This window comes from Halichoerus grypus, chromosome 5 (assembly GCF_964656455.1).
Source record: "Halichoerus grypus chromosome 5, mHalGry1.hap1.1, whole genome shotgun sequence".
NCBI classification, from domain to species: domain Eukaryota; kingdom Metazoa; phylum Chordata; class Mammalia; order Carnivora; family Phocidae; genus Halichoerus; species Halichoerus grypus.
Genome location: NC_135716.1, coordinates 173,382,572 through 173,397,572, shown reverse-complemented (window position 1 = coordinate 173,397,572; position 15,001 = coordinate 173,382,572). Strand labels below are relative to the sequence as shown.

The window sequence follows — 15,001 nt, the reverse complement described above, 5'->3', positions numbered from 1 at the left end:
ACCTGAGCGGAAGGCAGATGCTTAATAACTGAGCCACCCAGGCGCCCTGAATTCTTGGTTTCTTTATGTATACAAGTCCAGTGATTTGGAGAGTTTTATGTATGGGGCTTTGTAGAATAATGATGCCTTTTAAGAAAGACTGTGGACTACTACCGGAATATAAAGTCAGCTGGGTGCTGTTGGCTGTCTTGGGCCCCTTATTAGAGCCAGATTTGAGTAGCAGAGAAAAAGTTGCTTGCTCACAGAAGGCCCTGAAATTCAGGTGAATCCTTCCAACACCTTTGCAAATGCTGATTTGGGATATCCCCCATTTGCTCCAATAATACCTTAAATGCAGAACCATTGGTATATTTTTCAAATATTTGAGCCCCTTTTCCATCTCTGTTTACCTTTGTCCATGACTGTGTCTTAAGGATCCCTTATTTATTAAGAGTCATGACTGAGTGTGGTCACTCCCACTGCTCAGAAGTTCCTCCGCCCTGACCAGAGTCCTGCTGTCACCTGTGCTGTTCACCTCCAGTACCGTCCCTTTCAGTTCTGTCTAGCAGGGGGGACAGGGGAGGCAAAGGCCACAGTGTGTAAGATACCATTTTCCAGTCAGATGGGCAGAGGAGAGTCTGTGGTCGGACCTGGCTCCCACTTGGGCTGCTGTGATGGCTTTCTCCTCGCGGTACCCCCATCTCTGATGGGGGCCTCTTCACATCTGTCCCCATTGCTGCAGAGCAGGCCTGTTGTCAAGTGCTCATTGGATATGTTGTTTCCCCCGCTTAATTCTCTTTATTGCTTCCCTCCCGCTTACAGTAGAGGCCGAGGGGCCTTAGTGTGGCATGAAAGACTTGCTCCGTCGACCTCACACCGGATGATTTGGCAACAAGGAGCTCCCTTACCCCTTCTCTGCCCCCCAGAATGGCTTGGGTGTCCTCCTCAGTGCTTTTTGTGCGTTGTACTTGCTTCTGTCGTTGTACCCTGCACCTCGAGTTTCTAATTACAGTTGGCTCCAGCACTGGACCGTGAGCTTACCGATCACAGGGCCTGGCGTGGCAGCCAGCACACAGTAGGTGCTCAGTTTGTATGATTAAGGAAATGCTCACACATAGTGTTGGCCAGGACGAAATTGGAAAGCTATTTCATTTACTTTAGGGAGTCAAAATTATGATAATAGCTTTGTGTATCTGTGAGGGGGCAGTCAAGGACCAGGCCTCTGGAGTCAGGCTGCCTGGGTTCAGATCCCAGATGTGTGACCTGGGGCAAGTTACTTACCCTTTCTGTGTCTCCGTTTCTTGGCCTGTAAGATGGGGCTAATAAAAGAAGTTTATCGTGAGGATTTTTTTTAAAAGATTTTATTTATTTATTTGAGAGAGAGAGCACGAGAGAGAGTGAACATGGGGAGGGGCAGAGGGAGAGGGAGAAGCAGGCTCCCCGCTGAGCAGGGAGCCTGACATGGGGCTCGATCCCAGGACCCTAGAATCACGATCCGAGCCAAAGGCAGATGCTTAACGAACTGAGCCACGCAGGTGCCCCTATCATGAGGATTAAATGAGATAATGGGCTCCTGAAGCTTAAGTGCTTAGTGAATGCTTTTAATGTTATATAGTGTTCCCGAAAACATTGTAGATGTTCCTTTCTTTTTTTTTTTTTTAAGGATTTTATTTATTTGTTTTAGACAGAGAGCTTGAGTGGGGTGGGGAGCAGAGGGAGAGGGACAAGCAGAGTCCATACTGAGCACAGAGCCCAACATTGGGCTCAATCCCACGACCCCGAGATCATGACCTGAGCCGAAATCAGAGTTTGACGCTCAACTGATGGAGCCACCCAGGCGCCCCTAGATGTTGCAGTTTTATAAACCCAGTTATATTTTAGATAAAGGGCATTTGGTATTTAAAAGGTTATTTGATGAATGTTATAAATGGTACCCCTGTTTTTCTAGTTATCCAGATAGCAGTTCTCGGCATTTTCTTGGACAGCCTGCCCCACCGCAGCCCCCAAACCCCAGACCCACATACACACACTTAATCAGTTGTTAAGCCTGTAAATTCTGCCAGCAAAATGTCTCTTCCTTTCCAAGTGATCCTACACACCTTAGTTAGATGAGTCTTTACTAAAGCACAGCTTCAGTCATGTCACATATTTTAAAAAACTCTTTAGCCAGCCTCTTGCCCACTAGATTAAGTGCCGTGATGTTTTGGGGCCCTCAGAATGGCCCTGATCCTTTTCTAGCCTTACCTGCTGCTCTCCAGGACAGGCCTCAGGCTTCAGGCAAGCTGCCCCCGCCCCCCGCCGCCCCAGTTTCCCTGCGCAGCCTTGGGTGGAGCGTGTGCCCCTCTGTACGAACTCGGCTGTTAAATGTCTACTCCTTAAGACAACTCAAATGACACTTCTTCCCAGATAAGTGTGTTCCTCCCACCCTCTTCCTCTGGACCAGCAGAACATGGTCCCTCCCAGTTTTCTGGATACCGGACTCACTCTCCTTCCCTGATCACAAGCTCCCCAGGGAAGAGACTCTGTCTTACTTATTTCTGACCCGTGTCCTTCAGCACTCAGTAAATATTTGAACTTTTGATTTGTTCTTGAACAATCTTACCACCTTCTCCCCGCTCCCTTCTCTAACCCGCCAGGATGGTTTGGCTGGTTGGGAAGGAAGGGAATGACAGTTACTGTGTGTGGTGAGCCGTTGTTCCAGGCTTTTTACACATACTCTGCTATGTCATCCTCACCATCCCCCAGTCGGGGACAGGTACTGTTAGTTTTCTGTATGAGGAAACGGATGCTGGGAGAAGTTCTATCATTTGCCCAAGGACTGAGACACACAACTAATAAGTAACCTAACCTGTATTCTCCTTCGTGTTTAACCTGTCTTACCCCCAAGTCCACACAACCTTATCACTGAAGTAGACCTCCATGTAACAATTCCCACCTTCAAAAAAGAAACACCTGTGCCTTCTACTTAATACATGCTCATAAATGTAGCTCAAGTAGATGTGTAAGGAAAATAAATTATTGGTTTTTGTTTCTCCATTGAATTTTTCATTTGAATCAGGAGTAGATGACAACATAATCTCTGTAATGGTCCATGTTGGGTATCCTGAATCCTCGATTCTTATATTTCCTTTCCCAAAGGTAAGAATCCAGTTACTGTATTGATGGGGATGGGCTAGAGGGATGGGGCTTTTGGGAGGGAAGGGACTCACTGGAAGATACCCTTTTGAGCAGTTTGGATGAATTTGGATTCATCTGATCTCCAGCCAGTGCACAGAGGGCAGTACTTCCCCGCTTGAGTTGTGGACTCTCTTTCTCACTGATTCTGAGTAATTGCAGGTTTTTGTTACCACTCCTGAAAAGTCAAACATCTGTGGTTTCTGTTGTTTTCTTGAGGGACTGAAGAGTAACATAGTCAGAAACTACCTGTCACAATGCAGAAAACACTTGGCTGTTACATGTAACATTAGACCAGCTGCCCTGCTGTTCTGCTCAACCTTCCATGAAGTTTACCCCTGTGTATAGGAAAGAGCCATGACTTTGTGGAGTCAGACAGCCTGGCTTTGAATTCTACTTTTTTAGTTGTGTGTACTTGGGTAAGTCAGTTCCAGTAAACTGTTTCCTCTTCTGGGAGACAGGATCATAGTACATCTTACAAGGTGGTTCTGTGGATCAAATGAAATAATACATAGAAACAATATAAGTGCCTGACACTCTGTGTTAGTACCTCCAAAGCACCCTCCCCCCAAATAAGTGTAATGCATTGCGTTTTTTACTGTGTTTATTGAAACTTAGTAATTCTGCATTTTTTTCAGTCTCCTTTAAATTAGTCTTCAGAGCATTTTCTCATTTTCCTGCATGCTATGCCCACATGTGAATTTATTAGCTAATTATATGTTAGTAAAATGTGTACCAAACCTGTTTCTTCCTTTGTGCATTCTTGGAAAGTTGTATGGCTGTCAGAATTCTGAAGTTGGATCGTGTGCCACACGCACTCATTTAAAAGGACCCTTTTAGTGAGTTTGGCTTTACTTGAAGCAGAGCACCCCAGTAATGACTTCCACATTTACCTTCCCTATCTTTACTGCTTTCTGCTGACTGGCTTGCTTGTTCTGATCAGGATCCCGGGAATTGATGTCCACCCGAGAAATTCCTGCCGATGTTCCAGCCTCCGTCTAGTCTGGATAGCTACAGAAGGTGGAGGTCTTGTACAAAAGCCACCTTCTTAGTCTGCTTCCTATCTACCCTGCAGCGATGTTGACTTTTGAGAGGCTGGTTAACACAGACTGAATTTACCATCTCTGGGTCTTTGGTCCGGCCCACTTTCTTGGTTAATTCACACGACTTGGTATTTACACGTGGACGCCTGGGACGGTGTGTCTTTGCCTCAGAGAATTAAGTAACACAGTTTGGAGCTGACTTAAAACTTTTTTTTTTCCCTCATAAATTGGGCCCTGAGCATCTTTCATAAATCAGGAATGTTTCTTGGAAATGTAATTCTCACTAAACTCAGTCCCAAGGGTACTTCTCTATAAAAGCACATTCTTGTTTGTTCTGTCATAACAAATGCATTTGATGATTGTAATAACATTGATCGAAACATGATTGAACAGGAAAGCGTGCCCATCATAAATAGATCAGTTTGATACTAATCCATGTTCAAAGCATAACTGGAGCTTTATGAAACACCAGATAGCTCTAGGAAAATTTTTATCATATTTTAAGCAAAATGTTCTAGTTAGCCATGAGTCTGAAGGAATCCCCTATTTTTTTTTTAAAAAAAATGTCTGTCAAAACCTGAGGTGTTCCTATAAAAAATTGCTGATACCCACGCAGAGTTGGGGTGGGGGAAGGTTGTGACTTTCAGCCGAGGCTCACCCACAGTGTGATCCTAGGCAAGCCAGTGGGTTGTATTTAATAGAGGATTAACTATTACATGACACTTTTGATCTGTTTTGAGTTTTATTAGAGAAGTAACAGAACTTACTACCACTTGTTGAGTTCTGTCCTGGATACTGCCAGATACCTTATATTTAACGGAAACAGCAACCCTGTGAGATTGTTTTTACTCTGTAGCCCAGTAGGTTGGAGCCAGGTGACGTTAGTATAGGACGTGAGGTTAGGGAGCTAGCTGCTGAACGGTGGTTGACGTAGGCCCATCTTGTGATGGCACCAGTCCTCTTGCCGTGCCACTCAGCAGGAGACCAAAGCCCTCCTTGCTTTGGAACCTTTGTGTTTTCTTTCAGACATTTACGAATAAAGTTGCTTGGCACGTGGCTTCTAGGGATCTGAAAAACTTGCTTGGAATTACTGAAGCTTCTCATATTCACTAAACTGCCAGTTGCAATGATACTTAAGTTTTTGCTCCTACATTTTGATATAAGTTATAGAAATTAAAATGGAGTTGCTTTACAGGTTTACTTAATTTTTAGATACAGGTCAGATTTTAGCATTGATAACTATACATTAGGCTTATGAATTTAGGAGCTTCGTTTAACATGTGAAATGTAAGTCTGCTTCTCATGATGAGCACTGAGTAATGTAGAAAATTGTTGAATCACTATATTGTGCACCTGAAACTAATATAACACTGTCAACTATACTGGAATTAAAATTAAAAACTAAAAATGAGAAATCAAATATAAATAAAAATAAAATGTTAAATGTAAACTGGAAGGAGAGCTTAATTATTGTATAATAAGTTATTGATAAATAAAATGGGCCCATGGTCTCCCCAACCCCCCGGATCTTTCCTAGACATGTTTTCTAAGTGACTTAATGAGGATTTTTTTTTTTTCCTGTGCCCCTCCAAACAATGAGTCCCTCCTCCTGGCCTAAAGTCTGTTGGCAAGTGCAACTTTTTACCACGTCGGTTCTGCGGGAGCATGGGTTGCTCCAACTTGTTATGTAGGGGCTCACATCCAAAGTACACTTCTACCCCAAGACTGCAATCCGATTGTGTAGCCTGCTTGTTACTTCTTGCTGATTATGCTTGCTTCTTAGTGATTTGCAGTGAAGTGAAGCTTTATGCTAGGTGGCATGGTGAGAGCAAAGATTTTTCTAAATAAAGTTGGAACCAGAAGTTGTCCACATGTCACAGTAATGGCTGTCAACATATATTTATGTCCTCCCCTTCTTACACAGAACGTGGCTTCAGGCATACACGGGTGTACTGCTCTGGGTTGTTATTCTTTTAAATCTGTTAAAAATCCGCTTGGGCATAAGATACAGCAATATTTTATATGTATTTTACATGTTGTTAGTGGGAGTGAGTTCTTTCTTGTTTTGTTATTAAAATAGTATCAGATGAACTGCTAAGGAATTGGTCCTTCCTAAAAATTTGTGTTTCTCTACTAGCAAGCTTTATGATGTCCATTTGGGCACTAAACATGCACTGAAGTGCAGGGTTAGATTGATTTGGAGTAATTTCTTTTTGAAAGAATTTGTGCCAATTCTTTTTCCTCTCCAAAAGAAATGGTTTTGGAGCATGGGCTCCTTGCCTAATGTCAATTCCATAAGGCTCCTTGGGGCGGGGGGGCGGGGTGTGTGTGTGTGTGTGTGTGTGTGTGTATGTGTGTGTGTTTGCCTTGCCCCCCTCCTTCCCCTCATAACTGGACTTTGCCACGAGGAAGATCTGTACCTATTATAATCAGGCATTTCTTTCCTTTGGAGGGTGATTTGTCATTCCAGACAGCACGGAGCAAAAGAACAGACTTGAGTGGGGGGAAGGCGAAGTTATATAAACTTTATTCATAGTTAAATATTTGCTTCCAGGGAAGGTGAAAAATGCTTTGTACTTTTTCCTTTGGCTTTTTTCCTCTAAGAGAGCTTGTCATGCAACAACAGAAAAAAGTGGCCAAAGGCAGAAAAAACTCTTCTCTTTTCCATGTTGGTTTGTTTTTATTGTAAGACAAACCTTTCATGTTTTATTGTTATGAAGTTTAAACGTGGCCTAGAGGTGCCAATCTTTAGTGGAAACAGCTGCAGAGTGGGTGTCCCCGGATCAGGTGGGACTTCTTTGAAGCACCATGTTGCCTTTTAAAAGAAATCTAGCATGTGAGAACTTGAGCCTGTAAAACTCATCAGCGGCCCCACCGTTGCTAATCTCTCAAGTAACCGAGATAGCTAAGTTTAAATCAGACATTGGCATTGAAAAAATCAGTTTCTGTATTATTTTTTTCTGAAGAGACCGATCTTGTGTCTTAAAAATACAGAGACCGGGGGGGGGGCGGGGGGAGTCACTCTTAAGAATGGAAGAGGTAGGAGCCCAATTGGAGACCATCTTTTGCTTAGTCCGCACTGGGATTTTGGTCTCAGACTTGCAGATAGGTGCCTTTGCTGGGAGCAGAACTAGGTGTTGGGCATATACCTGAGCTTAAGTGTCTAGGGTAAAGATTTCCTGTGCTGTATTGATTGATGTTGAGACATTTCTCATCTCTGTGGTGAGCGATGCTGGTAGCAGTGGGTTACCATCATTCTTGGTCTACTATTTGGAAAAGTTGAGCATCTGAGAGCTTTCTTTCCTTGGGGAAAAATAGGAGAGACAGGCATGGAGTCAGAGGGACAAGAAAAATGCTGAAATATTTTCCTTTTGGGCTTTTGATTTGTTTGCCAAAAAATTGCCTTCCAGATGGAGAAGACCAAAAGCTCTGATTGTAAGCCATTATGTTTTTACTGGCCTACCTCCCCATCCCATTGCCTGGTTTGAAATCTGTAAGCCAGTCCAAATCCTTTACCTCATTTTCTAGTACCAATTTACTGTCTTACTCATCTTCCAGCTGCAAGGGGGTGAGGCAAGTTGCTTTGAAATTGAACCCGGTGCCATTTTATAAACCGGGCAACAGCAGATTCTCACCAAGGAGTATCAGTCGCGATAGCTCCCGTTTCTCTGAAGCTCTTGAATCTCACCTACCAGGTGGACTTGTGTCTGTGACATGTGCGGTAGGATCAGCCTGGGAATGAATCTGAACAAGCCCTTTTGGCCTTGTGCAGACTTGTTACTGGCCTGGTTGCCGAGCGTTCTGGGCTGTTGCGTGGGAAGCACAATTTGGTTTTTGGCTGTATCTTCACTGGCAGTAGAAATCTTGACACTCCAGCTTTCCCTCGGGAGGTAGTGATTGTGTCGGGGGTGAAATTGTAGGGGACCCCAGTGTCAAGACATAGTGGGTCGAGGGGCTTTGGAGTCTGGCAGACCTGGGCCCCGTTCACGGCTCTACCACTAACTCAACAGAGTACCCTTGAGCAAATTGTTTTCTGCATCTGAAAAATGGGGGATAATACCGGATCAGGTTGTCATTTGGTTTGAAAGAGAATTTGGGGGTGGGGAGGGGGAGAAAATGGTGGGTACTCATGGGAAATACCAAAATGTTAGTTCCTTTTCCTTCAGATGATGTTAGCTTTGAACAGGTTTAACTAGTGTGGTCTGTAAGCTGCCTAGCTTTCCACCATATTACAAATTGTATGGACATTTAGGGTGACATGAGTGATTTTCAGATACTGCATTTTAGGGGCGCCTGGGTGGCTCAGTCGTTAAGCGTCAGCCTTTGGCTCAGGTCATGATCCCGGGGTGCCGGGATCGAGTCCCACATCGGGCTCCCTGCTCCGTGGGAAGCCTGCTTCTCCCTCTCCCACTCCCCCTGCTTGTGTTCCCTCTCTCGCTGTGTCTCTCTCTGTCAAATAAATAAATAAAATATATTAAAAAGGGGCGCCTAGGTGGCTCAGTCGTTAAGCGTCTGCCTTCGGCTCAGGTCATGATCCCAGGGTCCTGGGATCGAGCCCCACATCGGGCTCCCTGCTCGGCGGGAAGCCTGCTTCTCCCTCTCTCACTCCCCCTGCTTGTGTTCCCTCTCTCGCTGTGTCTCTCTCTGTCAAATAAATAAATAAAATCTTAAAAAAAAAAAAAAATATATATATATATATATATATATTAAAAAAAATATACTGCATTTTAAAGTTGAGCGCTAAACCTAATGCAGGGTCTGTTGGACAGGGGGCAAAGTCATGGTTTGTAATGAAAATTCGTATTTGTATAGGATGCAGTCATATGAGAGGAACCTACACCATGGCCGCATGTATGTGGCACGAGAGAATGATAAATCATTCTGAGTAAGTGGCATAAATACTTTCTTCACGCCACCATCAGCTGGGTGGTTGCATGGGTGGATGAAAACTGATGTGAATTAGCTTGCTTAGTTGTGCCGAAGTTCTGTGTTTAGAGCAGAGACGTCAGGCTGGTGACCAGGGAAGTACTTTGAGTGTTTACACTGCAGTAGCCTAAAATCATGGTTAGAGAAGAATCTCTTAGAATTCCAACAGCCAAAATTGGAAAACTATTAAGGCAAAGTGAGAATCGGGACTTTTTTGTGGTGCTTAATTGTAAAGAGGTTGGTTGGGGGCTCAGTTGAACCCTGGAGTAGACACTTTGTAAAGAGCCTCAGAATACTCTGAAAGGTCTGAAAACAATTGTCAAGTCTGAAAAACAAATATACGATCAGACCTTGGCACTCTTCCTTGGTGTGTATAACTTTTTTGATAATGGAAAAATGAGTTTACTTCAATATTTGGGACATGTATTATTATAGTATGGGGGGTGATTCCCCCCCTAAAATGGTACCACAGACAAAAAAAAAATTTCTTTTAATGGTTCTACATTCATTTTAACACACTTTTTTTAAAGGTTTGATTTATTTATTCATGAGAAGAGACACAGGGAGAGAGAGGCAGAGGGAGAAGCAGGCTCCCCGAGTAGCAGGGAGCCTAGTGCAGGACTCCATCCCAGGCCCCTGGGATCATGACTTGAGCCGAAGGCAGACGCTTAACGACGGAGCCACCCAGGCGCTCCTCATTTTAACACATCTTATGAGAAAGATATAACTAGCACTCAAAGCTATGATTACACCAGTATTATTTAAGTTCAGGCCAAATTCATTTAATTAAATACGTGCATTGATTTTCTTAACTTTTTTTTTTTTTTTAAACAAGTAATTGTGAAGGTAATGTAGATTTAGCAAAAATTGTGATGGCAGCACTAGAATGACCAAGGTTTGAGAAATACTGGTAAAAATGAGGATCTGGTCTTTTTCCCCCACAAGCTTAGATTCCTGTGAGGTTTGATTGAAAATTAGGTATTTAATTTTTTTTTTCTTCCAGACCATTAAAATAGGCTTGCATTTGTTCTTTTATTTTGAAAGATAGTGGTTGAAAATGCCCCATGAGTGAAAACAAGAGAAGGGGACTAATCTCCACATTCGGGGCTTTTGCGGAGACACTTTCCCTCTGTCTGAGGTCTCTGACTTGTGTCTGACATGTGACAGCCTTTGGGAATGTTCTGGATCACTCCTTTCCCTATTCCTCAAAAAGTAGCCATCACGCAAAATGCTAAAATGACAAGGGGAGCTTCCAGTTGACATTGTTTACAGTCTGAGGTCCTGGCTCAGGCACCCCTGTGGAAGAGGACTAGGAGTGCCCAACGTGCCAGACGTTGTTTGCAAGTGGGGCCCAGAGCGTCTGCTCAAGAACGGTCTCTTGGCTCATTCCCCTGCCCCGCCAGACTTGTCTAGACAGAATTGGGAATAAAGTTTCTCTCCCCTGTTGTAGGCAGAAGGACCAAAGGCATCTGTAAAGCCTCTGACGATAAGGTTAGAAATGGGAAAGTCACCTCGGTACCAAATTATTTAAGAAAAAATTTGTTTCATAGATGTTTACATTTATGAAATGTTCATTTTGTTTTTGTTAAGTTACTGTTATAAGATTTAACATGTTTTTCCTCCCTCTTTGTAGGTACTGGTTTTGGATTAGGACTTGTTTTTTCACTTACCTTCTTTAAAAGTAAGTGTGACTTTTACTATTACCTTTTCAACATAGTGTCCTTGTGCGCGTTTTCTCTGTCTCTCACACACACACACGTACACACCCAGCAGGCACACTTCTGGAGGGCACAGCTACGTGGTTGCCACCCCATCCGTTTGTGGGTGTAGGTAGGCCACTGTCAAAGGTGCTAGACAGAGAATGTGGACTCAGAAGAGGTCAGAGTGGGTTGGGCACCTCCAGAGTTCCCCGTGGGCGTTGAGTCAGGGTGCCTGATATCTTCAATATGATATCATCTGAAAAGCCTGTACTTTATGCCAGTGAGTCACTTGGCCAAATCTGCATGCTCAAATATTTCTAATTAATTATAATTTTTTCTAAAGGAACTTGAAAATGAGTCTTGCTGGTCACAAAAACAAGTGGACCAAAAATACACGTGCCTTTTGGCCAGAAATTCTCCTAAGCAAAGGGCAGACAATATCCCTTTCATTCTGTGGAAGAAATTCTGAAATTTGGTTATTGAATAGAAGCCAAAGGGGTCACTTTGACCGCTTTCCGTGAAGAATGGGTGGGGAATACATTACCAGGGAATCATAATACACAGTGCTGATGCAAAATCATCACTTAATGGTATTGGCATAAATAAGCTTTATGACTTCAATCAAAATTCAGTGATTCCATTTAAAATTCAAAGGTGGTATTTCTGTTAAGGTTAAGAAATTAGTTAAAATGAGCAAATGATTAGAACGTATATATAAAATTAAAACGTTCGACTGTGTCCACTGTTTTCATATTGCACCACTTGTTAAGACCTTGAACCCTAGGGGCATAGGTACTTAATAAATATTTGCTGAATTGATAAATTCAGTAATAGACTCCCTTTCCTGGTTTTTAACTGTTGATTAAACATTGATAGAAACGTGTGGCATGTTGCAGTCATCAATAAGATGCATGTTGAATATTTATTGAACCCTAAGCAAATAAATGTATTGAAGCCAGAGAAAAAGCTTTATCTTCTCTTAGTGGTTCCTTATTGGGATTTTCCTTTTTCTGCTCACTAGGAAGAATGTGGCCATTAGCCTTTGGTTCTGGCATGGGATTGGGAATGGCCTACTCCAACTGTCAGCATGATTTCCAGGCTCCGTATCTTCTACACGGAAAATACGTCAAAGTATGTATAGAACTGATATTTCTCTTTCTTTTAAAAACAATTTCTGCAGGGTCCCTGAAGAGTTCTTTGGAGCACATATAATTAATGAACGGTGTGTGTCATTGTGGCACCACTGAGCTCCTAATTTGCTCTTCGGCCTTTAGTGATGTTGACACCGCTTTGGTGCCTAAAGTCTGTCCTTTCCACTGTGGCTTGAGATACACCTGTGCATTCACGTATATAAGCTTATGTGAGCGAGTAGAATGGATGAACCTGCCTGGAAAAGTTCATCATCGCGGTACAGTAGATTTGTCTTAAATTATCTGTAAGTAGCACTTATGTTCAAGATCTCAGAGTGCCCTGTCAACATCTCACACGTGCTCCAGCTAAACCTAAAGACAGCTGGGACTCAGCATTCTTTCACTTTTTGTTGAAGAGGGGAGGTTCTCCACTCTAAGTCCCATGTGATTCTGCTGAAGTCCTTGTTTACAGGTGGATTTTTAATAATGGGGACAGGATGAAAACCTGTGGCCTGCACCTCAGGAGGGAGAAGGTGGCACGTCTCCTGAGGTTCTTCCCATTGCCTTACTTTAGATGATTGGTTACTGTGGGGTTTGGGGGAAAAGGATCATGGGAGGCTGGGTGCTCAAGGACAGGGGTGGTATTTAGTTTTATATCCCCAGGGCCTGGAACAAAGTAGACACTCAGATAAATAGGAAATGACTGAGTGAAGTAAACTGTATCTCCTATTAGATGTGTTTGTGGCCTCAGGCTTACTAAGGCACAGTCTTTGTAGCGCCACTAGCTTCAGTGCAGAGTGTCCTGTTGCCTGGATGTGTAGATTCCTCTCCCTTCTGGGTTGCCCGTGAGCTAGAGTCGCTATGATCTGGGCAGCAGCAGGGGACGAGGGGAAAGAGCCCAGAAGCCAGGAGACCGGGGTGTGGGTCCTGGACCACCCACCGCTTGCTTCCTCTGTGATCTTGAGTTTTCACTTCTGTCTATAAAATGAGGGTAATAATTTCTACCTACATGGTTGCTGTGAGAATTCAGTGTGAAAATGATTTTAAGCTGTGAGGGGCTGTATCAATGGGAGTGTTGGCGGTAATAGTCGAGGCTGGCCCCGAAAGGGTGATTGACTTACCCCTCGTTCCTCCGAAAGAACAAGTAGAGCGGAAGAGGTGGTACCGTCGAGTGTCCCGGTTCTGGTCAAAAGCTGGAGCCACAAGGGTCACCAAAGCTCAAAGGACAGTCCCCACCACAGCTCAGTAGCCTCTGTCTTAGAACCCGCTCAGACCACCCATGGCCTGCCGGGCCCCCAGCCCGCGCGTGCTCAGCCAGAGAACTGGGAGCAGTGCGAGCTGTCTGGCCAGGGAGCCTGGCCGCCCTCCGCCGCCCTCCAGGTCAGTGTCCTGTCCCTGCGCCAGAGCCCGGGGGAGACCCTCCCAGGGACGAGAAGAAGCGCAGCTGCGTGGTACCAAAGCTGGCGACAGGCAGTTTCCACCGCTCCCTGACCCTTTGCTTTCTTGGCACCACAGCTGGATTTGGGGGAGAACAGAAAGGAGCCGGAGAGGAGCGTCAGGTCTTTTAATTGTTCAGAATGTTTCCGTGTTCCAGACCCAGTTGTCATGGATGGTGGCTCAGGGGTGATTATACGCGTATTACACATTTTGTGGCTGGGAGCTACTGTGGAAAATATTGTTCCTTTTTAACGGCCTTGTGTGTACTGCTCCAAAATGGCCTTGTAACTGCGTCTGGACTTGAGTCTGTGCCTCTGGGTGGTCACCCTCCATTCTCCGCAGAGGCGGGCACAGCGCAGGGCTCTTTCAAGGTAGTCACCTCACGGTCGGGGCCTGTGGAGGGCCCCTCCTGGATGCCTCGCCTTTCTCTTCTTTCTCGAGACCTCCCTCCCAGTAGGTTAGTGGGAGAGGTTTTCCTTGCCTTCCTTCAGCAGATGAGGAACTGCAGTCTTACTGTGGTTCAGAAAGTTGCCCGAGGTCCCATCGGTGGTCAGCTGTTCGATTCCAGAGCCGCGCTGCGTCCGCCCACCTCTGATGCAGCCCTCTGATGAGTGTGAGGAACAGCTGTGTGGGTACTGACTCTGGTCCCCCTGCCCCCGTCCTCCCACCAAGATTAGGGAGCCACTCTTGAGGCCCTGGGAGGGGTGTTAGTTCTCTTGGGAGACCGTTTTGTAAAGCAAACCGGGTGTGAAGGCTTGGGGCCCATTGGTCCCTTGGGGTCCCATGGTTGTCCAAATGCTGTCTGCACACTTCTAATCAGAGTGTCCTTACTTTCTAGGAGCAGGAACAGTGACTTGTACCTGAGAACATCCCAGTGGGAGGAAAAGAGAAATCATGTTTATTCCTCAGGAATACTGAAGTGCCCTGGAGTAAGCTGACATTCTTCTGTAACAATGTTATCAGTAACGCTTTAAACTCCAGCACACTGTTTATGTATTTGAAACGAAGTCTGTTTCTTGTTTTGTATTTTCTCTCTGGAAATTGCAAGGAGGTGGTCTTAAAAGAAATAAATTAAAAATAGGCAGCCCAGTGCATCGCCTGCGTTTCTTTGCCTGTGGTCTTTGAGCCTCGGGCCGACTGTATTTGTGCTGCCAGCCGCTGTAACCTCCTGGTCCCCGCCACGCAGAGCCTTCCCGAAACCACAGCCCTTGTGCGTCCCGCCCCCCTCGTCCCCTGACGGGTAGTGTTCGGAACTGCGTCCACCTCACTCGGTGCTTGGAGCGTCTGCTGACGATGACAGATGTCTTGAGGAGCCTCGCCTTTGCCGTAGCAGCTCCTTAGGATCCGTGTGTCCTTCTCACCAGTAGGCCCGGCGGGGCACGTTTCAGCCGCACCGGCTGCACGAGGGCAGGGCTTCTGTGGGGAAGGGTGTGCATGCGGGTGGCGTCCACGGCTCCCTCCATCCGTGGCACGGTGTCTTGCAGCTTCGGGGGGCGGGGGGGTGTGTGCTTCACCCTGGGGGGCCGGGCGAGCTCGTGGTGTACCCACCCGGCTCGAAGGCCACATTTGGAGGTGATTTTATCTTCACGCAGCAGCTGAAGGTTGAGGACAG

General features: G+C 45.2%; 1 protein-coding gene across 1 annotated transcript in view; it reads left to right on the top strand.

The window, feature by feature from the left end:
- The window catches only part of MICOS10 (mitochondrial contact site and cristae organizing system subunit 10), a 29,867-nt gene extending 15,389 nt beyond the window's left edge, over positions 1–14,478 (top strand). Inside the window, exons 2-4 of the mRNA XM_036115575.2 lie at positions 10,756–10,803; positions 11,844–11,953; positions 14,228–14,478. Coding sequence (XP_035971468.1) covers positions 10,756–10,803; positions 11,844–11,953; positions 14,228–14,242 — 173 coding nt within the window. The 3' untranslated portion in view covers positions 14,243–14,478. The remainder of the gene's footprint in view (positions 1–10,755; positions 10,804–11,843; positions 11,954–14,227) is intronic.
- Positions 14,479–15,001: the final 523 nt, after the last annotated feature.